A 25,273-nucleotide genomic window follows, 5' to 3' on the forward strand; every position below is an offset into this window, starting at 1 on the left:
TACAGGTTTTGTCCAATATCACCGTTTCTCGATTATTTAAACGTTTTGTCCAATATCACCGTTTCTTGATAATTTACAGGTTTTGTCCAATATCACCGTTTCTTGATCATTTAGAGGTTTTGTCCAATATCACTTTCGTTTTTTTTTTTTTGTTCTTTTTTTTGCAAAAAGCATTTTGTTGTTTGCTGCTGTCTTTCAAGTCTGAAAGTAAATTATTTATGTGTTTTGTTTGGTCTGCAGGTCGTTTGGTGTGACACATCAAGTGCTTAGTACCATGGCAAACATTCCTGCCTGGAAAGATGAGCATGCAACCATCAGTAATACAGTCACCAGCCCTGTGGTGACAGCTCAACAAACTCGGTCATTAGACCAAGCTCTGAAACAGCTGGACATAGCTGTGAAGCGTACGGGTCGCATACGTTACCAGCTGCTGAACGACGTGCTGCGTGACATTGTCCGTTTAGGTGGGATCCCCTTTGCACTTCTTCCACATGTATTTGAATACAAAATATGTATTTCTCATGATAAAAATGATTTACCTTTTCAGTGCTACTAATACCAAGTAGATGAATGTGGATGGGCAGTCGCCATTTGCGATTGTGCAAATTGATGAAAGGGGTTGGCTGGAAGTCTCAACCTCAGAAAGAGAAGGTGCTGCTATTTATATAAATGTGGTGGGATTATGACCCTTGTACATCCCAAACATCTTCTACACCCATTCAATCAGTGTGGCGAATCTTTCAGTTGTCATCGATTTCATCATCTGAATCATCACTCTCTTTGACAAACAAATCACTTGCACAGTTGGCACAGTCCTCTGAGCATGATTAGAACAAAACTTTGTGCACGGGAGGCCTGAAGAAACACAGTGGCACTGCCTTCTCAGGTTTCAGTTAGCTGTTAGTAAAGGTTTCAGTTTGCTGTTAGTTTCATCGTCTGTGCAGTAAAGATGGGTAAAATCTCTCAGTTCAACAGGAGCTCCTTCCTTCAGGAATATAGCTGGCTCCAGACGCTTCCTGATCTTCGAGCTGTTCCCTGTGGGCTCCCACAGAAGGGGTTTACATTTAACTAATTGCTTGTGAACCCATAGTGCCACTTGGTAATTGGCTCGTAGTACATGCTGGTGGAAGGTGTCCGCACAACATGCCTTATCTGATGTGCATGCATACCTGTCCCTCAATTCATCCATTGATGAACATAATTTTGTTTTGGACCCATACAACACCAAAACGTATTCTCGAGCTGCACAAAAGTCTCAAAGTCTCCAAGTCTCCGACATACCAATATTTGTAAGAGTACCCAGGTTGTGCTGATTCTGCACCAGCTTTGTGTATGCAGTACGTTTTCATATTTTGTACAGAGCAGATGTGGTATCACAGCCGGTGAGTGCATGTGCAGCAGGCAAGCGCACCGGCACTCTGTTTTTCCAAGCATGGTTGCTGCACCGCTGACCGGTACAAAACCTTAACTGTTGCAGAATTTTCCAGCATGCTCACAGTGCATGTACACACATTGACCAAGAGACCCTTTACTGCAGTAGAACAATAGAAGTACCATAACGTCAGTGTCATCAGAACATGCAATTATCCTTGAGTGGCTCTGAGAAAGGGCTGTGGCATGAAGGAGAATCCTTGTGTCTGCCTCCTCTTGTGAGTTTCCGAGCTGTTGAGCCTCTGCTAGATTGTCAAATGGTATGTACTCGTAATCCAGATGTCAGGAGTTGCGATGTGATGTCATCTGCTATGGCACAAGGCAGTGATCTTCAAGTTTCTTTTTTGTGTGTGTCCACCACTCTCACCACAGTTGCACCCATCCATGAAGTCCTTGTTGACACACCAGTTGACAGTCATACACCATATTAAGGATGAAGTTGGCCCATGATTCTGCATCTACTTTGCTTAGTTGTTCATCCATTGTGGCAGTGTCTTGGAAGTAGGCCGTGTGCTTTCTGAGAATGCCAACAGCCGAGTGTAGTATCTCAATCTCACCTACAGTGGGTACATCAGTTGATGTTTGGTGCAGCTTATCCACCTCACTTTCTTCATACAAAGCGAGAGCTTTTCCAAGAGCAGCACCAATGGCCAGTTCACTTGAGCATACAATATCAGATTGTCCAGAGTTCTTTAAAACTGTTTCACCGATTTGATGCGAAACTTGGCACACATGATCAACTTGCCATGTGATGTAACGTGTGAAAATTATGACGGTCATGTGGTTTGGCCGCCATGTTGGATTAAAGGTGAACACCTTTTAAAAATGCTTCTTTTTCAAATGCGTTCAACCGATTGATGAGAAATTAGGCACACATCATGCACCTCTGGGGAATATAATATGTTGTTAACGATGACGTGGTTTGAAATTGCTTTGTATTGGACAAGGGACACTTTGGCCCCTGCATCACTGCTCGCAGTTTTAATTATTAGCTCACCTTGAATGTAGTTCCAGGGAGCTTACGGGATGGCCCGTCCGTCCGTCTGTCCACAAACACTTGCAACGTCTCGAACTACACACAGAATTTTGATGAAACTTCACCACAACCTTCATCACCCAGTGTATACCAAAGTTTGTTCATGGCATCGAAAAATATTGGGCCCGAAGGGTGTCTACGTGTGATTGCCGCCCAAAAGAAGTATTTGCTTTCTTCTCAAAAAACTAAACGTGCAATTCTGATGGAACATGACCACATCCATGATGCTACATCCATGATGTAGCAAAGTTTCTTCACTGCATTAATAAAACAATCTATAGGTATTTGCTTTCTTCTCCATTAAATATTTAGTAGGTTATCCACGCCCATCAGTGGTTTCCTGGTTTTCTTATCCATCCACTACCAGTTGAGCGCCAAGGGGTATTGCCCCTACTTTTGTTATTTGACCTTTTTTGCTGTAATTTTTTTTTATCTTTAAATACTCAGCACAACCATTTGTCCAATACAAAATTTTCAGGGTAGGAGCGACTCCCCCTCCCCCCACCCCCCGAATGGAGCATATTTTAATGATAATTGTGACGTAATAGGTCATGTGGAATGGCAGCCATTTTTGTAATTAAATGCAAAAAATGAGAACATATCTCAAACTGCTGATTGGATAAAATTGAAACTTTGCCCAACTCATTCTACTCCCATTGAGGAACAAGGGTTTGTAAGGATGACGTCATTGATGAAGCGGTAGACCAGCCATGAATGTTTTAATCAAAATCCTTGTTTACTGTTGTGTGTGTGTGTGTGTGTGTGTGTGTGTGTGTGTGTGTGTGTGTGTGTGTGTGTGTGTGTGTGTGTGTGTGTGTGTGTGTGTGTGTGTGTGTGTGTGTGTGTGTGTGTGTGTGTGTGTGTGTGTGTGTGTGTATAGGCTGTACCATTTTTACCAATTGAGCTTTTGTCATCAAATGTTCAACAAGCCTTTCATTATGAGATTGTGGAGAACACGAATGAATAAAATGTACAATTATTTACAACTGTTGTTTTCCTCAAGTTTAGTTTGAGTACAAAGCAGATGTGGACGGGCTTTGTGTTTTGAGATGCTTTCTGGTTTATTTTGTGAAGACTTCTCAATTAAATTTTCCAATTGTACTCTTACTTTTGTACCCCACTGTGTGTATACATTTTTCTTGCTCATGCAATGCTAAGAGTAGTATGGGTGGTTTGGTGTTATTTCATTTTGAAGATAAATTTAAAATGAAGCTTAATTATTATTTATTTATTTATTTATTTATTTAATCTCCCCCACCTCCTTCCCATTTTTACATTGATAATAAGCTGATGATTATGTGGGGGTGTGCTGTGTTCTTGGCTTTTAGATTTCCCTGGGCAAAACCATCTGCTGCTTCTACTGCGTAGTTGTGGAAACCTCATGGCCGAAACACTGCCTGCAGAACGCACAAAGTTTGCACAAGCCATTTGGAAACAATTTGGGGATCTTGGTCAGTTTTGTGTCCTTTGTTTGCATGAATAATCCAGCATATGTGATTGTATGTGTAATCCTTCACAGGTGTGTACTTGCTCACAATCTTATTGACATTTTGTCATTGTTGGTGGTTGCTTGATTTGAAGAACAAACATTCCAGACTTCTTGCAATCAGCAGATTTCTACTCTTTGGATTTGTAGTTGGTTCATGTTGAGATGACTGCTCTGTGCCAAAGCCTGACGATACCGTCATGTACCTTGTGGGCAGGGTTCTCACACCTCGAGTGCAGAAATCTTGTAAGAGTCGAGCGGAGACCTCAAATTGGTTTCCGACTTGATTTAATTGAATTTGTATGCAAATTGCACCACAGAGCAAAGAGGCGATGATGACGCAAGTGCACGAGCTCAACATGTTTTTTTTTTTATCCACACAAAGCAATCGACAGTAATGGAGCAAATGCAATCCATGAACTTTGTAAACGAACTGACGTGTCACCAGGCAAATTATGGAAGAATTAAATAAAAATGCATGATCAAAAAAATGAGGAAATGGAAACAGGCCCCATGTGGCTGGAACAGGAGGTGGCACGGATGCAAGGAACAAAGTGCAGCACTTATAAGGTGAATGAAGAAAGTGCAGGTGTGCCTTTTGTGTGCAGGGCAGTGGCTTTGTAAACCTTGCACCGTCCGCTGTGCTACGAAATCCCGTAGTCAGTAAACTGACCCAAAGCTCCCGGGACTCCAACCAAGTTTCTTTGTGCAAATTATGAACAAGCTCTCTCGTGGACCTGGTCTCTTTTTTTTTTTTTCTTCTTCTTCTTCTTCTTTTTTCATCTTTCTTTTTACCATTTCCAAGTCATGGTTGCTTCTCCTGATCTTCTGAGTGATCTGCTTCGAAAAAGCGAAGTAATTGTTCTGGATTCGTGCTTGGTGTAGATTTTATGTTCGCCGTGTCGATTGTTTGTATTGAGTGCTCACTCCTGTTTTTTTCTTTTTTTTCCTTTGTGTTCATTCTATTTACTTCGATCCTGCATCCCAGCCTTGGATAGTTTTGGGCCTAACCATGTTTTTTTTTTTTTTCCAACTGTTTCCCATACCTACTTGTCTCCATCCCATCTGTCCCATTATTCACCATCCTTGCTTTAATTCCTTCCTTATATCTTCTGTTAAAAAAGACTTTTTTCCCCTCCGCTTTTCTCCATTTTTATTCTTCATCCCCTCTCCATCAATTTAAACCTTTTTGAACGGCAATTTAAAAATCTTCATCTTCCCACATACTTGCTTCCAAACACCTTTCTCCCCTTCTTTCCATCCCTGGATGACTCGTGTGCTATTGCCTCGTCCACCATGGTGTTCATATAGTGCTGTCTTTCTTCATGTCTTCAATCATCACCAAATCCCAATCCTGATGTGTGTCTTCAACTCCCTGCCATTGGAATCACAAAGTCCAACTATTTTTGTTCTGTGTGTGGGACTACGGTGACAAACTAGCTCACGTCGGTACCCTCCCCCACGTCATCTTCACATGTAGGTTACACTACATCCACTGCAGTCTCCCCAAAAACCGCCCCTGCTAGGGGTTTCCTGATTACTCATGCCGCTATTTGCTTCATTCACTCCCCGCGCCGCTCCTTGCTTCCTGCGCTCCCTGCCCCCCTTGTTGCTTTCTGTGCTCCCTGCCCTTCTCGTTGCTTCCTTCGCTCCCTGCCCCCCTCGTTGCTTCCTTCGTTCCCTGCCCCCCTCGTTGCTTCCTTCGTTCCCTGCCCCCCTCGTTGCTTCCTTCGCGCCCTGCCCCCCTCGTTGCTTCCTTCGCTCCCTGCCCCCTCGTTGCTTCCTTCGCTCCCTGCCCCCTCGTTGCTTCCTTCGCTCCCTGCCCCCTCGTTGCTTCCTTCGCTCCCTGCCCCCTTCGTTGCTTCCTTCGCTCCCTGCCCCCCTTCGTTGCTTCCTTCGCTCCCTGCCCCCTTCGTTGCTTCCTTCGCTCCCTGCCCCCTTCGTTGCTTCCTTCGCTCCCTGCCCCCTTCGTTGCTTCCTTCGCTCCCTGCCCCCCTTCGTTGCTTCCTTCGCTCCCTGCCCCCTTCGTTGCTTCCTTCGCTCCCTGCCCCCTTCGTTGCTTCCTTCGCTCCCTGCCCCCTTCGTTGCTTCCTTCGCTCCCTGCCCCCCTTCGTTGCTTCCTTCGCTCCCTGCCCCCTTCGTTGCTTCCTTCGCTCCCTGCCCCCTTCGTTGCTTCCTTCGCTCCCTGCCCCCTTCGTTGCTTCCTTCGCTCCCTGCCCCCTTCGTTGCTTCCTTCGCTCCCTGCCCCCTTCGTTGCTTCCTTCGCTCCCTGCCCCCCTTCGTTGCTTCCTTCGCTCCCTGCCCCCCTTCGTTGCTTCCTTCGCTCCCTGCCCCCCTTCGTTGCTTCCTTCGCTCCCTGCCCCCCTTCGTTGCTTCCTTCGCTCCCTGCCCCCTTCGTTGCTTCCTTCGCTCCCTGCCCCCTTCGTTGCTTCCTTCGCTCCCTGCCCCCTTCGTTGCTTCCTTCGCTCCCTGCCCCCTTCGTTGCTTCCTTCGCTCCCTGCCCCCTTCGTTGCTTCCTTCGCTCCCTGCCCCCTTCGTTGCTTCCTTCGCTCCCTGCCCCCTTCGTTGCTTCCTTCGCTCCCTGCCCCCTTCGTTGCTTCCTTCGCTCCCTGCCCCCCTTCGTTGCTTCCTTCGCTCCCTGCCCCCTTCGTTGCTTCCTTCGCTCCCTGCCCCCTTCGTTGCTTCCTTTGCTCCCTGCCCCCTTCGTTGCTTCCTTCGCTCCCTGCCCCCTTCGCGTTCCTTCGCTCCCTGCCCCCCTTCGTTGCTTCCTTCGCTCCCTGCCCCCCCTTCGTTGCTTCCTTCGCTCCCTGCCCCCCTTCGTTGCTTCCTTCGCTCCCTGCCCCCCATTCGTTGCTTCCTTCGCTCCCTGCCCCCCATTCGTTGCTTCCTTCGCTCCCTGCCCCCTTCGTTGCTTCCTTCGCTCCCTGCCCCCCTTCGTTGCTTCCTTCGCTCCCTGCCCCCCTTCGTTGCTTCCTTCGCTCCCTGCCCCCCTTCGTTGCTTCCTTCGCTCCCTGCCCCCCTTCGTTGCTTCCTTCGCTCCCTGCCCCCTTCGTTGCTTCCTTCGCTCCCTGCCCCCTTCGTTGCTTCCTTCGCTCCCTGCCCCTTCGTTGCTTCCTTCGCTCCCTGCCCCTTCGTTGCTTCCTTCACCTGACCCCCCCTCGATGCTTCCTTCACCCGACCCCCTCGTTGCTTCCTTCACCCGACCCCCTCGTTGCTTCCTTCACCCGACCCCCTCGTTGCTTCCTTCACCCGACCCCCTCGTTGCTTCCTTCACCCGACCCCTCGTTGCTTCCTTCACCCGACCCCTCGTTGCTTCCTTCACCCGACCCCTCGTTGCTTCCTTCACCCGACCCCCTCGTTGCTTCCTTCACCCGACCCCCTCGTTGCTTCCTTCACCCGACCCCCTCGTTGCTTCCTTCACCCGACCCCCTCGTTGCTTCCTTCACCCGACCCCCCTCGTTGCTTCCTTCACCCGACCCCCTCGTTGCTTCCTTCACCCAACCCCCATCGTTGCTTCCTCCCGGGCACGTCCGGGCTCTGTGAGAGACAGAAGTTGGAGAATGCTACACTTTTTGAAAACACACACACACACACACACACACACACACACACACACACACACACACACACACACACACACACACACACACACACACACACACACACACACACACACACACACACACACACACACACACACACACACACACACACACACACACACACACACACACACACACACACACACACTGTATTACTTCTTGGCCCATATTGTGAATTCTTTAGGAATCGGCAGATTGCAGTCAGTGTGATTACCGACTACAGTTTGTACTATATTCAACCCACTATATACATACGTACTATATACAACTCAAAACCAAGGCTTTTACCCTTGTTTTGGGGGAATTTTAATAAACAAATTATCAAACCAACGTTACATTGCAGACATTTCAGGGATATGTGCATAAACATTAATCTTTGTAAACAGCTGCCATTCGTCTTATAACGAGTGGAGAAAAATTGGTTCTGTAATTTAGAAAACGCGTTCATACGGCAAACAGCTCGGAAATCGGATGTTATGAAATATATTTTACTTTGAAACTCGCAAAGAGAAACATAAAGCCTTTGTGAATCATGTCCCTCCATCTTGTAGCAACTGCCGACTGTACATCCCGATCGGGACACGAACTGTACCACTATCGACTGTCGGGTGCTCAGCAGGTGGCTAAAGCACTCAAGCAAGCACTTCAATTAAATTGTTGTTGATGAACGGCTGGCCAGGCTGCGGCTGCATACCATAGAGGATAACTTTATCTTTAAAGCCTGTCCTCGCCGCGCCTGCAGCAGCAGCAGCAGCACCAGCAGCACGCCCCCCATGTCTTCAAGAAGACAGGTGCTCCCCACCATCTCGTCATCTCTCATCCAAAATTATGATATTTTCTCCCCGTTAAACACCCCCCGCCCCTCCAAAATTTTGCTTGTGTCCATACTGCACACCCTTTGTGTTCTCTCCTACCCCTCGTTACCTGCATCCCTTGTTTGTCTGTCTTCATTGACTTTCTCCCACCTCTTTGATGTTGGTGTTTCCACTTTCTCTTGGCGTTCTCTTTGTTGTGTTTTGGCCTGATTTGTTCTGTCACAGCTCTTCCATGGGTGGAGGCCTTGTAAAAAAAAAAAATAATAATAATTCAGAGGAGATACAAGGCTCACCATGCGTGACCAATCACGAAGGGTGAGACTACTCTGGGGAATCCCCCAATGACATTGGAGGTGGGGGGCGCAAGGTGGAAATTGGTGGACAGAGGGCAGTAAAAGGCCAGTGAGCATGTACGGTACTTTCGGGGTTTGTGTGTCTACGTGTGTGTGCATTTGCCTGCATGTGCACACCGACCAATCTCTGGAGTCACACACTGGGGAGTCTCACTTTGAGAGTTGAGTCGCACTCTGGCAAGCACGAGTTTTGGAAGACCCACTTTGGAGAGACATGGCGTTTTGTTGCTGGCTGCTCGTTCACTTGCTTGACTGCCTTGCTGTGTCTGCCGTCATCTCCCTGCGATTCTGAGAAGCCGTACTGCATACCATTTGAGGAGAGGAGAGAACAGCCCATCCCTTCGCGAGCAGTGGAGGTTGCCATAATCTAAGAGGCCATGTCACCTTTTCCACAGCTTACCTTTCTCTCTGTCTTCCTTTTTTCTTTTCTTTCCCCAAGGCATCTGTGTCCCGTTGTAATTTAAGTTCACTCTTTATAGCTGACGTGCCACATGCATGAGTGGCATATGGCAGCTGAGGTGATCCAATTGATCTTGAGATTGGCTTGCAGATAAGATCACGGTCACGTGACTTGGATCCGCTCAGCCAAGTTATAAGATCTGTTACGTGACTGCCGGCACGATATGATACTCGTACTGGGAACTTTATCTGTGCGGTAACATGGTCCTGGACGTGAGAGCCGGCCAGAAATTTGACGACTGGCTGTCGTGGTTGCTTCAGAACTTAAACCCATCTTGAGTTATATGGACGTGACGACGCACACGCACACGCACACGCACACGCACACGCACACGCACACGCACACGCACACGCACACGCACACGCACACGCGCACACGCACACGCACACACACACACACACACACACACACCATTTGGCCCATAATTCCTGGAACATGTCCACACTTTTCGCTTAATATCTCGGTTTACTTATCATCTATGATACCAACTAGATTTTTACCATTCATTTCACCGAACTTCACATCTACATCTGGAAGGCTTTGCCTTCCTGACCATTCACCAGGTCCTACTTCTTTGTTCTTTGTTCATTTCACATTTCTTTATAATTTTTAAAATTATTATTATTTTAAAAAATAATTGTCTTTATTCATTCTAATTCTTGCAGTAATTTTTCTGTAAGTCTCACTTGATTGCGCTTGGATGGGTTTGGGGGTAGGGGAGTAGCGGCTGCCACCCATGTCCTACTCCCGTTCCTCCTGCTGACTCCAACTTTGCTCCTTACTTCTTTGGGTTCCTTCTTGGTCTTCTGTTTCATTATGTACTGGTCCCATATGTAAGAGCTGCTGCTTCCTTGATCCCCATAATGTTTCTGCTGTTAACACCGAAATAGCTAAGAGATATGATTATGCGTGTGATTGTTTATGATGGAATTTGGGGAGCCTCTTCCTTCCCCATTTACTTCCTGGAACTCCTATCTCCCAACATTATTGCCTTTGTTTTCCTCTCCTGCACTCACTTATCCTCTGCTTCCTCCCCTTCACTTCCTTTTCTTGATTTTGTTTCTCACAAGTTGATTTTCCATGAGGTTGTAAGTTTTGACAATTGTCATTGATCCATTGCAGGTACTTCATATTTCGGATGTAGGTATATGCTCCTGTAATAACTACCTCAATAACTGTTTGTTTCCTCTCTTTTTTTTTATTTTTTGATCGTTTGGCAGGAGTATCTTACGACGACAGCCATTACAATTCCCTGCTGAAGGTTTACCTGCAGAATGAACATACCTTTTCCCCAACTGAGTTCCTAGCTCAGATGGAGAAAGATGGCGTTGCTCCAAACAGAGTATGTGCTTTTAAACGTTATTGAACATGAAGTTCTATTCCGCTGGAACCAAATAATTTACTTTGGGGATGATCTGTGTTGAATTATGTTGTTTACTTGAGTTTATTATATTCATAGGTCACTTACCAAAGACTCTTGGCGAGATACTGCAATGAGGGAAACATGGATGGCACAAGGTGTGTGGTCATTGACCAGTAAATAACAAGTTAATCAATCTGGCCATCAATAGTGGGGCTCGTAAAACGATTTCATTATATTGCTTTGTTTACAGTACAGTTTTGGAGTTCATGAAGGCTCAAGACATGCCACTTACAGAACATGTTTTCTCTGCACTCATCATTGGACATACCAGGGCTGGGTAAGTGAACTTCAAATCTCCATCGACCATGTTTCCTCATTATGTATTCATGCGTACCTGATGGTAATGATCGACTTTAAAATGTTGTGTTATGCGTGATTCTCACTTGTTCATGTGAGTAGAAGGATCTGGTGGTGGTAATGGATACAAGGTGTAATTAGACATCACAGTCACAGGTAGCGAAAGGTAAAGCAAATGGGGTTTTAGATTGCATTTGTAGGGGGATCAATTATAAATCAAAGGAGGTAGTTGTAACACTTGGAATTTAGTGAGGCCCCATCTACAACATTGTGTGCAGTTTTGGTTGCAGCTTCTGGGGAAGGACAGGACAAAATGCCATAGAGACGGTTCAGCGTGTGGCTACGAGATTGAATCTGGGCCTCATTAGACAAGTAATAAAAACTTGTTTAAAAATACAAAAGGATGCAAACACTGCAGGGATGGTCACAAGAAAAGATCATGTAAAACCTTCCCTACCTTGTTCTTCGACTATGTAAAATGTGTAAGACGGTTTAACTGCTGTCTCATTGGTTTTGGGATGAGATGTTCATATTCCTATTGATAAACACAATATTGAAATCTGGAGTTGCAGTCATATTTTAAATTTTATCTCGTGGAACTTTTATTCAAAGTTCTTTAACGTTCTCACAATTGTGCATGCACGTGTGCAGTGATATGGCGAGTGCCATTAACGTCCTTTCAGTGATGAAGGATGTCGGGATTGAGCCGAGCGCGGAAACACATATGGTCATGCTCTGTGCCTTTGCTGAAAAGGGTGATTTCGAGAGCATCCGGCAGGTTTGTTGCTGTTTAATTTCTTTTGTATATCCTCTTATACATCTGAGAGATGGTGCTGTCTTGATTAACAAGGATCATGTTGTAGTGTTTCAGAATATGCTAAAGTACAAGCATCACAGTACTCGGCGTATGCCCCGGTTAGAATAGGTGTACCATATCCCTGTGTGTCGTAAGAGGCGACCAGGGTTGCGTCAGGAAGGGCATCCGGAATAAAAACCTATGCCAAATCATTATACGGACAATAAAACGAATTTCCATACCGGATCGGTCAATGACCGCCACCGGTACCGGTGGTCAGCAGGGTACCAGTGGAAATTGTGCTACTGCTGGGCGAAGGAGGAGAAGGAGACTGGGAAGGTAAGTCCGGAGGTAGTGGGAGAGGGGGAAGGGTAGAAGTGTGGAGCTGAGAGTTGGAACTCTGAATGTTGGGACTATGACTGGCAAAGGGTGAGAGTTGGCTGATATGATGGAGAGAAGAAAGGTGGACATACTGTGTGTACAAGAGACCAAGTGGATGGGGAGTAAGGCTCGGAGCATTGGAGGTGGTTTCAAACTGTTCTACCATGGTGTGGATGGGAGGAGAAATGGTGTCGGGATAATCCTGAAGGGAGATTATGTCAAGAGGGTATTGGAGGTGAGGAGAGTGTCTGACCGAGTGATTAGTGTGAAGTTGGAAATTGAAGGGGTGATGATGAATGTCATCAGTGCATATGCCCCACATATGTGGTGTGAGATGGAGTGTAAAGAAGATCTCTGGAGTGAGTTAGAGGAAGTGGTGGAGAGTGTATCCAAGGATGAAAGAGTGGTGATTGGAGCAGATTTCAATGGGCATGTTGGGGAAGGGAATAAAGAGGATGAGGAGGTGATGGGTAGGTACGGTCTCAACAAGAGAAATGTGGAAGGGCAAATGGTGGTAGAGTTTGCAAAAAGAATGGAAATGGCAGTGGTAAATACGTATTTCAAGAAGAAGGAGGAACACAGGGTGACATCCAAGAGTGGAGGAAAGTGCACACAGGTGGATTACATCTTAAGCAGGAGATGCAACCTGAAAGAGATTAGTGACTGTAAGGTGGTGGCAGGGGAGAGTGTAGCTCGACAGCATCTATTGGTGGTCTGTAAGATGACTTTGGAGGTGAGGTTGAGGAAGAGAGTGAGGGCTGAAACAAGGAATAGATCGTGGAAGCTGAAGGAGGAAGACTGTTGCCTGAAATTTAGGGAGGAGGTGAGACAGGCGTTAGATGGTGGTAAAGATGGGTGGGATGATTGGGCAACCACAGCAGAAGTGGTGAGGGAGATAGCTGGGAAGGTACTTGGTGTGATATCTGGACAGAGGAAGGAAGATAAGGAGACTTGGTGCTGGAATGAGGAAGTACAGGAAAGTATAAGGAAGAAGGGGTTGGCGAAAAGGAAGTGGGATAGTCAGAGAGATGAAGAAAGTCGGCAGGAGTACAAGGAGTGGCGGCGAAAGGCAAAGAGAGAGGTGGCAAAGGCCAAGGAAAAGGCATATGACGAGCTGTATGAGAAGTTGGATACAAAAGAAGGGGAAAAGGATTTATACCGATTGGCAAGACAGAGGGACCGAGCTGGGAAGGATGTGCTGCAGGTTCGGGTGATAAAGGATGTAAATGGGAATGTGCTGATGAGTGAGGAGAGTGTATTGAGAAGGTGGATGGAATACTTTGAGGAGCTGATGAATGAAGAAAATGAGAGAGAGGAGAGAGAACAGAGAGAGGAGAGAGGAGAGAGAGAGTTGGAAGAGGTGGAGATCGTGAATCTGGAAGTGGGGTGGATCAGTAAGGATGAAGTGAGGACTGCTATGAAGAAGATGAAAAGTGGAAAGGTGGTTGGCCCAGATGGTATACCAGTGGAGGCATGGAAGTGCTTAGGAGAGATGGCAGTGGGGTTGTTAACCAGATTGTTTTATAAAGTCTTGGAAAGTGAGGGGATGCTGGAGGAGTGGAGATTAAGTGTACTGGTTCAAAAATAAGGGTGATTCAAGAACAAGGGTGATGTGCAGAGCTGTGGAAATTACAGAGGGATAAAGTTGTTCAGCCACACCATGAAGTTGTGGGAAAGAGTAGTGGAAGCTCGGTTGAGAAGAGAGGTGACGATTTGTGAGCAGCAATATGGGTTTATGCCAGGAAAGAGCACCACTGATGTGATGTTTGCTTTGAGAATGTTGATGGAGAAGTATAGGGAAGGCCAGAAGGCGTTACATTGTGTGTTTGTGGATTTAGAGAAAGCTTATGATAGGGTGCCAAGAGAGGAGTTGTGGCATTGTATGAGGAAGTCGGGAGTGGTGGAGAAGTATGTGAGGATCATGCAGGATATGTTTGAGGACAGTGTGACAGCGGTGAGGTGTGCGGTAGGAATGACGGACCGGTTTAAGGTAAAAGTGGGATTGCACCAAGGATCGACTCTGAGCCCTTTCCTGTTTGCAATGGTGATGGACAGGTTGACGGATGAGATCAGACTGGAGTCTCCATGGACTATGATGTTCGCGGATGACATCATGATCTGTCGGGAGAGTAGGGAGTAGGCTGAGGCGAACCTCGAGAGGTGGAGGTATGCACTGGAGAGAAGGGGAATGATAGTCAGTCGGAGTAAGACGGAGTACATGTGCGTAAATGAGAGGGAGGGTGGTGGTATGGTGCGGTTGCAAGGAGTTGAGGTGGGGAAGGTGGCGAGGTTTAAATACTTGGGATCAACTGTCCAAAGTAACGGAGAGTGTGGGAAAGAAGTGAAAAAGAGAGTGCAGGCAGGATGGAGTGGGTGGAGAAGAGTTACAAGAGTGATTTGTGACAGAAGGGTAGCTGCAAGAGTGAAGGAGAAAGTATACAAGACGGTAGTGAGACCAGCTATGTTGTATGGTTTGGAGGCGGTGGCACTAACAAAAAGACAGGAAGCGGAGCTGGAGGTGGCAGAGTTAAAGATGCTGCGATTCTCGTTGGGAGTGACGAGGATGGATAGGATAAGAAATGAGTATATTAGAGGGACAGCGCAGGTAGGACGGTTTGGAGACAAAGTGAGAGAGGCGAGATTGAGATGGTTTGGACATGTGCACAGGAGGGAAGCGGAGTATATCGGGAGAAGGATGTTGAAGATGGAGCCGCCAGGCAGGAAGAGAAGAGGAAGGCCAAAGAAGAGGTTCATGGATACGGAGAGGGCGGACATGCGGGTGGTTGGAGTGTCAATGGAAGATGTGGAGGATAGAGCGAAATGGAGACGGTTGATCCGCTGTGGCGACCCCTAACGAGAGCGAGCCGAAAGAAGAAGAAGAAGCATCATAGTACTCACATGACTTTTTTGCATCAGCTCACCATAAGCCTACTCAAGTTGCAGGTCTCTACAAGATTGTTTTTTGTATTAAAAAGTGCAGATACATGGAATCATGAAATGACAGAGAAGAGAAAGAAAGAAAAACACACTGACAGTGGGGCAGTCGGACAACGTGGATGCAACAAGGGGATGAATAAACCCAAGCATGAAAGAGACGAAGAGGCAAGGAATCATAGCAACCTGAGAATAGATGGGGAAGGTTAGGTGTTGTTAGATCAAGGAAAGGCAGAGAGAGGATGACCTGAGATTGTAGTGAACTACCAACTGAAAGGACAGAAGGACAGTGGAAAGGAGGTTCAACAAGTGAGAGAATACTAATGAAGGAGTGGAGGTGAGCACTAAGCCTGGATCTCGGGAGGTTCACAAGCAGGTGGTTGCTGAAAGAATGCATGCAACTTGGAGGGTTTGAGGAAGGGGGGAAAATTACTTCAACGAAGGTGGGAGAAAACTATGAAGCCGCAAACATGTCGACAATGAAAGCAGCACGCAGTGTACTTTACTATTTTGTGTGACACACCGATGATGCTCATGTCGTGACTCATTAATTTTTCTTTGCACTTTTGCTGATATTTGTGATGACGCAAACATGTGAACACAGGCTGCCAGGGAGTGGAGGTTTTCCAGAGAGCCAATGGACGTTGAGGACACCGCACCGTGGCCATTAAGAAGATGAGTCATTGTGACACCAGGAAGCACGCTCCCGCATTTTCCTTGCAAGCCCTTTTCCCCATTCACGAGTCATTCATAATGTCCATATTTAATCGTGACTTCTGTTTCTACATCATCGAGGGATTTCGCTTGTTTGTTTAAACGCCCACGACCAAAATGACCGGGGTCTTCCCTTTCTGCCTGCTATTTTTGACGCCGTTTAAAGCTTCGGCGCCAAGGGACTCGTCTTTCCAGCGGTTGGGGAAGAAGAAAATGGAGGATTAATTATCAAACAGGCTTCATTTACAATACGTCATTGCGTTTTAAATGCAAGTTGAGACTTCTCTTCTTCTGATTTAAACATCATCATCATAACCAGCACACTAAAACGAATAATCACCACACGAGCTTTGGATTTGACAGCATCCCAGAGTGACAGATGCGAAGTGGAGGGAGGGGAGACCACTCTGTACAGGAGAATGGTACTCCAGTGAGCTCCAGACAAATATGGTTAAAGGCTGAGAATTCCTATTTTCCGAGGAAGGATGGAATGGCATGTTCCAAGCAATTATGAGAAAGCAAGCTGCTTTATAGCTCCTGTCTTGCTACAAGATTTGGTGAACCAGTGCTGAGAGGATGGACATGATGGCTGCAAACGACAAAACTTTTGCACAAGAAAGAGAAAGGGAGAGAGAGCGAGCAGGCTTTTGCGAAAGTTCTTCCAGGCAGAGTAGATTTTTGATGCTGAGAATACAGGTAGAACAATCCTTTTGCAAGAGAAGCGATTGCAGTTCCTCTCATGAAGCCGAAACAAACATCGAGACTGGTGCTATAAATCACGAACCTCAGCCAGAGGAAATTTCAATCCTGCAAAAACAAGGTCAGAAGAGTCAATTGGTGTTGAGAATGAGTTGTAGTGCGATGGAAACTTGGTCGTCACCACGTGGGGTGTGACGACTGCATACGCTTAGTGGTGATCCATTTTGGGAAGTTCACAGATTAAGCTTTTAAGGTACACAATCGAAATGCTGATCGGAAAGCTATAATTTTAAATCTCCAAAGGACTAAGTGTTTCGAGATGTGATCATCGCCTTGTATTACGACGGCAGTTTCAGTCAAATTTGTCTCAAAAAAGAAACAAATCTCTGTCCGGAAATAGGGCACTGGTGAGCATGCAACCAAAACGTGCCCTGGTAAGCATGTGACCATTTTGCAGTCAACAACCACAAAACCAACCACAACAACCCCACCAACAATCACAACGTACATCTACCACCCAAAATACTAATATGACTTGACCCTGCTTTGTTTTGCTTCAGTGATCTGATGGGACTGCTTGCCTTCAACTTGATAAGTTGTGAGCAAAATAAGGAAGTATTAACCATGTACCCTTAGATTAGTTAAGTAGTTAAATTGCTTAATTGTTTTCTTCTGATATTTTGTGTGTGAAAAGGGTCCGTTCGAGATTATTGTCTTTTCATGTATACTTTCTGCAGTTTTTTGAAAATGAAAACCAGGACGTAAACCTGTTGAACCGTCATCTGCTGGAGGTGGTTTACACTCTGGCAAAATTCGGGCATGATCAGCACATTGATTTCATCATCAGACGGCTGCAGCACAAGCACCTCTATATATCAGGTGTGAAACGGACGGTGCCACCGAGTTTGAGTGGCTAACTCTGTGAATTGTCCAGTCGAACTGATCTCTTTTGGCCACGTATGTCATGTGCGTTTGTGTTGTTGAGTGCGTTCCAGTTTTAATCAAAAGCAATTGGCAACCTTACAAATCCACGTAATCGTTTTGTTTTGCCAGAGAATATGAACGTTTGTCTTCGCCTCGTCACTCAGAGACTTTTGGAGCCTGCGTTTCAGTTGCTGCGGTTTACTTGTGAAGGCATCACTGAAATGAAAAACAAAGCCTTTGTTGCCAATTTGTTCCTCAAACACTTAATTAGCAGAAATGTGGTGAGTTTCCTGTGGTAACTATGATATCCTTGTGAATATTCTCTTTTACCTTTGAATTCAGGTTATTGTGAATAAGTCTCACATTTGGAATGGTGCATATGGTGCAGACGATTAAATCTCAAGAATTTGTAACTGACCACATCAGGCATTTCTACCAACTGCCATGTTTCTGCCTTTAAAATATCAACAGATCTGCAGATTGTAAAATATATTTTTTTTTTGGAGGAAAGGGGGGAAATGGTTGTGTCCAGCTTTCAAAATAACAAGGAGATACAAATGTCCTCCCAAAGTTTTGTCACTTCCTCGACATGGAGTTGGTACAATGTTGGTGAACTTTGTTCATGTCACTTTATACACAAATCTCCATCCTCTTCAATTTACCTGGTCCAGGAGTCGAGCAGTTAAAAAAAATTTCTTCCAGTACTGAATCCTTACTTGTGAAATGTCCTTAACACAGTGAACATACAAGTAGTGAACAAAAATAATGGAAACACCTTGGGAAATGAAGACCACCAAGCAACAGTTTCCACACAGGTATGGCCCATGTGTTAATTAACCAAATAACATGCTATCCCACCATGCACAGGGTCATGTATAAAAATGCTGCACAGACCTAGTTGCCTCTAATTATGGCGAGCATGGTTGCAAGAGGAAACTCACCCCCCACCACCCCAACGGCCCCATCCACAGACAATGTGTGGTCGGTCGCTCGATGGTTTGATGAGCACGACACTGAGAAGGCCATGTCATTGATAACATCAGTCACCAGATCTGAACCCAATCGAGCATTTATGGGATATTCTGGAATGACACCTGACATGGCATTTTCCACTTCCATCAAACAGGTGTGAGTTGATTGAGTTTCTCGTAATAAAATGGTGCAGCGTCCCTCCTGCAGAATTCCAGACACTGGTGGACTCTATGCCACGGTGCATACAGGCCGTACTTTCCGCACGCGTTGGCCTGACACCCTATTAAGTCACTCTACATTGGTGTTTCCTTTTTTTTTTTTTTTTTTTTTTTTGTCCATGACCTGTAGCTCCATTAACCTCTTAAGTGAATGCAAAACTTATTCCTTTCAAAATTTGTTTGGTTTTTATTTATGGAAATTTCCCCAAATAAGGTATTCAGCCACTCTCGGTAAGGGGCTAATGGAAGGTTTGATAAATATAAGGATAAAGCTAAACAAAATGAAAGAAAAAAAATAACAAAAAAAACATCCAAGACACAGGAAGTAGCAGAAGTCAGGTGAAATGTGATGTAACCTCAAAGATGTACGAAAAGAAAATTGAAATTCCTCCAAAAGCTGGTTAGATCTTGGGATAATCTATATATTATTTCCGTTAACGTCTGCGTGTAATTTGACGTATCTCCTCCAAAACTGCTGGACGGATTGTCACCATTTTCGGCATGCGGGTGCTCTGTGGTCTAATGAACAGCATGGGCTATGTGAGATCGCGCCAGACGGACACGTTTGGAATTTTGGGCGATTTTCTAATTTTTACGTTCGTTTGCATGGCGACGTGTGACTTCACCGCTGAGAGGCGTAATTCCGTCATGACATAATCGGTCATTCGCTGACATTTATGTCTGTCGTCGACAGACTGTCACCGCCGAGAGGTGTAATGCCACTCCGAGAAAACAGCGTCTGCAATGTAAAACCCTCTTCTACACATGCTGACTACCTCAGAAGGTCAATTTGACACAAAAAATGTAACAAACATTGTATTTAAAGTAAAGATTTATTTTAAAAATATGTTATTTCTGTTAACGTCTGCACGTATTTTGACATTTCTCCTCTGAAACCGCTGGCAGGAATGTGCTCATTTCTCATATACTGGGGTTTCTTAATGTGACGAAGACGATACACTAAATTTCTAAGCTGGAATTGGTTGACAACGTGGCTTCAACAAGATTTTCAACCCATTGACGGCCGCATTTATTCCCGTTTGGTTGCCATCGCTGAATTGCTGTCCGGTAAGTGCTGCCGTCTATCCAAAAAATATGAACTCGAGTAAGGGAGAACTCATTGCATTAAACACTGAACATACACACAACTGATTATTATTAGTATAGCTCAGAACATCAGCAATGGTTGTCATGTTTTAAAAATCAGCATGGAAGGAGGGGAACGATGAGCGCCAGAGCTCTGCCAACATGGTGTACCCCGATTTGCTCTTTCCCGGACTGAACACGCCCTCTTAGACTGTCAATTTGTGTCTGAAAATCAACGTACATATTAAAAACACCCGAAAATAAGTTGCAATAGGCCAACATCCAGATAACTTCAAAGGCTATAATCTGAAGGTAGGGAGAACCAGGGAATGGGTATGAGGTCATCCCTTCATTGATTGGATTCTCTTCTTGTGTTTGTTCTTCAAAAGCACGGTGTCCGACAATAGATTCTGTACCTTGAATGTGTGCGTGTTACCTGTTCAAATTAAAGAGGTGTTCGATTGTCGGATGCACCTAAACAACTGCCGTTCATTACATTAATTGTCAATATCAAATGCCATCGTTACCTGTGTTGTGTCTTGCGTGTGTGATCTTCAAATTAAAGTGTCCAAGCGGTGTTCGATCGTCGGATGTGCACCAAAAAGTGCCATTCATTGAAATTTGCATTCTGATTCTCGGTCACCCTCCACTGCTCCTGTTCAGTCTCGGGCTCGGCCTATATCATGTTAAACTTGCCCCATCAGACGCCAACCTTCCACTCACACTGCAGAGGATGCAATTTCCAGTCAGACTCGCATATTCGATGACCATAAACAAATCGCAGGGCCAAACATTTGACAAACTCGGAATATACCTCCCAGCCCCTGTGTTCTCCCATGGCCAACTATATGTTGCATTTTCACGTGCAAGAGGTTACTCCTATATATCTATCAAAGTGGACAATAATTCCTTACAAGGACTATTCAGCAACAAGACACTCACCCAAAATGTCATCTCCAGGGAGGTCCTTTAGAAAACTAAGGACAGGTACCATAGTGCATCCCATCCCGAATGACACCCTCCCCAGCTTCCCATAACATCAACTATTATGCCTCATCCACCCTTTGCCACCCATTCAACTCCGTGCGGAGCACGAGTATATGCTGGTAACTTGTTAATGTCACATCACACCAGTAAAGTATTTTCACGTATAAATACATTAATAGACTACTACTTCCTTCTGAAATTTGTGATCTTTGTGAATTTACTGATGAAATTGATAAGTACGATTCCAGATTCTACACTGATATTCATTTTCCAAAACAAAGAATTCTTTCTTTTCAACATAATATTCCTTCCTCTGGCCCCATACTATGGAATAGTGTTAAAAAAATTCCCATCATTGAATACTTTCTCATTCAAACTTGAGCAATATTTTCTTTCATGATGTTGTACATAAGTTATTTAAGAAATCTATTAAATATTTATTGATTGAATTTTTACACTGGTGCTTTCCATTGATCAACTGATCAACTCTTTCATCCTGTGGAAGTGTTTGCCCATGATTAATTTTTTTTTTTCCCCCCATCATGGTTGATTTAAATACATTTGATATGATAACACACAAACATATGTAGTTTGATGTGATTTCATTGTTTGTTTTTGCCAAATTTTATCTTTGTGTGAGGGCTTTCCTGCTACAAGCTTGATTTTTGGGATTCGGCCTCCTTCAGTCACTCAAATGTCTTCTTCGTACCTGTTTATTTTGTTGAAGGAAATAAATGTTTTGATTGATTGATAATGGTACACATGTTACAGGTAGTGAATTGCAAAGCGAGACAGTTTTATCCCTCGTGCTGTCTGCATAGCTTTTCGTTCTGCGCTTTGGATGAGCTACAGTGCATGAGTGTGCAGAGATGGCAAACCGAGTCTTGTGTCCAAACACTTGTACAGGAGGAACCAAGTTGGAAAGTCCAGCAGAACATTTTCCATGAGAATATCGGGAGAACAGATGATGAGTGGCAACTGATCTACGGTGAGAGAGCGCTTGAAGAGTTGAACCCATCTCCACACCAACCAGGTGAACTATGTGTTTCTGGAGCCGATCAAGAAAAGATAACCTGCAGGCTGGTTCTTCAGCCCAAATGTGGAAACAGCACTCCATGAGGAGATGTGTAGTTGTCTTATGCAGGTACAAAACAGCATCAGGAGGTAAATACCTCTGCCCTCAATAAAGATGACCAACTCGCTTGAAAGCACTCTTAGCAATACCAGAAATGTTCGTATCCCATTGAAGATAAGAGGAGATGTCCAGACCAAGAAGCGGAAGCTCAGACAATTCTGTTAAGGTTGAAGACCCCATGTGCACATAAGGGAAAGACCTGTTTCTGGATCGAGACGTGGACAACAATTTAGTTTTCCTTACATTGAAGGTTACCAGCTTGTCATGCTGCCAATTCAACACATTCTCAAAATCATTGTCTAGTGAAACTCCAACCTCATTACAACTAGTGTTGAGTGAATCAGCAGAAGTACAGCAAAGTGATGAGTCATCAGCATACATGGCTATCTGAGACAGAACATTATCAGGAAGATCATTGACAAAAACAAGGAACAGAGTGGGACCAAGGACAGACCCCAGTGGAACACCAGAATTGATGGAGCAAGTAGGAGAATATTGACTCTCAAGGACCACCTTCATCTTGTGATTTGTAAGGAAAGCTGAAATGATTGAATGCATCACTCCAGGTACACCATGCGGCTGGAGTTTGTGGAGCAGACCCTTGTGGGGCCAAGTGGAGCAGACCCTTATGCCACACTTTATCAAAGGTTTTTGAGATAACCAAAGCAACTAATCGAGCTTCACCCTTGAGCTCCAATACCCTGTTGAAATGATCTGTAATTGAGGATAGCAGATCACCAGTAGAGCAAGAATGGTGAAAGCCATCCTGGCAGTCAGTGAGAAGTTCATTATCCTCCAGATGGTTGAGAAGTTGTTCATTGATGAAGCATTCAAACACCTCACATATTACAGGAAGCAGGCTGATTGGGGCAATAGTGACTTGGCTCAGAATGCTCACCAGCACCCTTGAAAACAGAGACAACAGGAGCAACTTTCCAGCATGAAGGAAACACCGAATCAGACAAGCACAGGTTGTATAGCTTGGCAAGAATCGATGTTTGTTCAGGCCAACACATCTTCAATACAATCACAGGGATTCCATCAGGCAAGAATCGATGCTTTGAGGCATCAAGAGTACGAATAATTCTGGCAACCTTCATCGGAGTGGTAAATGGAACAGGAATATCAGTCTGTACGAGATTGACAATCAGGAAGAGGGTGTTCCTGATCATTGAGGGTAGAATAAGAAACGGTGATTTAAAAAGAGGTTAGCCTTATCCGGAGGTGAAGTAACAACCTCAGGTCCATGAAAGAAAGGAGATATCGAAGATTTATTGTGGTTGAGTACACTGTTGGCAATTTGCCCAAAGTCCCAAGAACCAAGTCGCTGAGTCTCAATGGAATTGGCTACAGAAGCTGCATATTGCTGCTTAGTATTCTCAAACACTCTTGTACAGACATTACTTGCATTGCAGAACAGCCATTTGGACTCCAGTGACCCTTGCACACGGTACTGCTTGAAATGGTGGGTGTGATGAGCAATTGCTGATGTACAAACTGGAGTGAACCATTGATGGGAATGAGTCTTCACTTTATAGATACATGAGGGAATATAAATGTCCATACCAGTACGAACCCATTTGGATATTTCCTCGGCAGCCATATCAGGACCAGGATGGCCTGTCCACGAAAGGGTTTTCCTTTGTCACTGCTCCTATGGTTAGCAGTGGCGGAAAGAGAGTAGCAATTCTATATGTGGGAGAATTGCATGCTCAGCTGGTGGGACACCCAGATATCTCAGATGGCAGAGCACTGGTACGGTTCACCAGAGGACCTGGGTTCAACTCCCAGTCTGGGCATGTAATTTCTCCCCCACATATCCCCCACATACATGTTATGTTTGTTTGCCTGTTCAATTATAATCAAAGTTTTTCAAATTTCTAAAATCCTCAATTTTCATTTGATTGACTTCAAATTCAAAAAGGGTTTGCATATCGGTTCACTGAATTCAACCACCAATTTTTTTTGACGTCAACATGGGCCAAATTTCTAAAATGGTCAATTTCCATCCGATTGACTTGAAATTTGAAGAGAATTTGCATATTCATCCAATTGACTTGAAATTTGAAAAGGATTTTCATGTCGGCTCACTGAATACAACCACCAATTATTTTTGAGGTCAACATAGGCCAAAGGTCAACTTGGGTGCAATTTCTAAAATCCTCAATTTTCATCCGATTGACTTGAAATTTGAAGGGGATTTGCATATTTGGTCACTTAATTCAACCACCAATTATTTTTAAGGTCAACATAGGTCTACTTTCTAAAATTGAGAGATCGGGCCAAAAACTGTAAACAGTCAACCCTCGCCGTCCGCGATTTTGCGTATCTGCGCTTACCTTTTCAACACCCTTTCTCTCCATCCACGCCGATAGTCCTGCGTATCCGTGGAAAAAAATGAACTCCCACCAAAAACTCCATGTTTTTTCCTGTTTTTTATAATTTTTTTTAAACACTTTCAAAGCTTGGATAACAATATTTTCCTTCATTTAACATTACCTGTTGAAATATAACTGTACTGTATTGCCGGAAAATATAAAAAGTTGCCTTGTGCGTCTTTCAGGAACGGAACATCCTCCCAGCACGGACAAAATAAACCCTCAACTCGCTCGTATTTCATTAGTTTTTTAAAAATATTTTCAATGTTTGGATAACAATATATTCCTTCATTTAACATGACGTGTTAAATTATAACTGTACCGTATCGCCAGAAAATATAATAATTTGAAAATTTAGATTCTGTGACTTCCAGCATCTGCCTCATCATTGAATTCTGGCTCCTTGGCGGTTGGTGAGGTGCGGTATTACATTGTGATAAAACTTGGTAACCTGTTTATATAACCATGGGTCCAAAACATCCATCAAGTGGTGCATCTGCTGAAGAGCAGAATAAAAAAAAGTGAAGAAAGTGATGACATCAGTGTAAAAAGTGAAAATATTAGTTCGACTTGAAATTGGTGCACGTATTGGTGGTTGGTGAACTTGAGCGTGTTGATGTGTTGGCGAAAGACTACAATGTCAATGAGTCCACTATTCCTTACATTCGTGAATGTAATGATAAAATTAGGGTGAGATCAACATAAGAGATCTCCACAAAGGTAAGAGCACAACATAGATGTGAGGGATTTGTGGGTCGCTCCTGGGAGATCGATCGACACCTCTATGCCATGACTATGTTCAAGCAGACCTGACTGGGGCTACCCATCAATAGTACTCCAAGCAGAAAAGCCTTGTTATTGATGGTAAATGTTACTTATTTAATCTTATTTTACTCAATTGTTCTTATTTTTCAATTAAATGCCTTTTTTTTTATTATTTGCTTATGATTTCTGAACTGATTTGGGAGGCTGCAATGTATCTCATTGACTTGCATGTTATAAACTCTTCACCATTCACGATTTCGCCGTTCCCAGATGTTTAGAGGAATGTAACCCCTGTGGACGGCGAGGGTTTTCTGTTGACTATCATGATATCTCAGAGTTGTGGACGGATTCAGATGAAACTTGGTGGAGGAGTTGGTTAGA

At 44.6% G+C, this 25,273-nt stretch overlaps 1 protein-coding gene across 2 annotated transcripts in view; it reads left to right on the plus strand.

The window, feature by feature from the left end:
- Positions 1 to 25,273, plus strand: part of LRPPRC (leucine rich pentatricopeptide repeat containing) — a 171,564-nt gene that overhangs the window by 4,066 nt on the left and 142,225 nt on the right. For both annotated transcript variants that reach the window (XM_085890292.1, XM_085890290.1), the window contains exons 2-9: positions 241 to 464; positions 3,796 to 3,918; positions 10,404 to 10,525; positions 10,643 to 10,701; positions 10,797 to 10,883; positions 11,555 to 11,681; positions 17,165 to 17,306; positions 17,481 to 17,632. In XM_085890292.1, coding sequence (XP_085746418.1) covers positions 241 to 464; positions 3,796 to 3,918; positions 10,404 to 10,525; positions 10,643 to 10,701; positions 10,797 to 10,883; positions 11,555 to 11,681; positions 17,165 to 17,306; positions 17,481 to 17,632 — 1,036 coding nt within the window. The remainder of the gene's footprint in view (positions 1 to 240; positions 465 to 3,795; positions 3,919 to 10,403; positions 10,526 to 10,642; positions 10,702 to 10,796; positions 10,884 to 11,554; positions 11,682 to 17,164; positions 17,307 to 17,480; positions 17,633 to 25,273) is intronic.

The sequence above is a fragment of the Eptatretus burgeri genome, chromosome 7 (genome assembly GCF_056783735.1).
Source record: "Eptatretus burgeri isolate ZD-2024b chromosome 7, Ebu_testis_v1, whole genome shotgun sequence".
In the NCBI taxonomy this organism is placed as follows: Eukaryota; Metazoa; Chordata; class Myxini; order Myxiniformes; family Myxinidae; genus Eptatretus; species Eptatretus burgeri.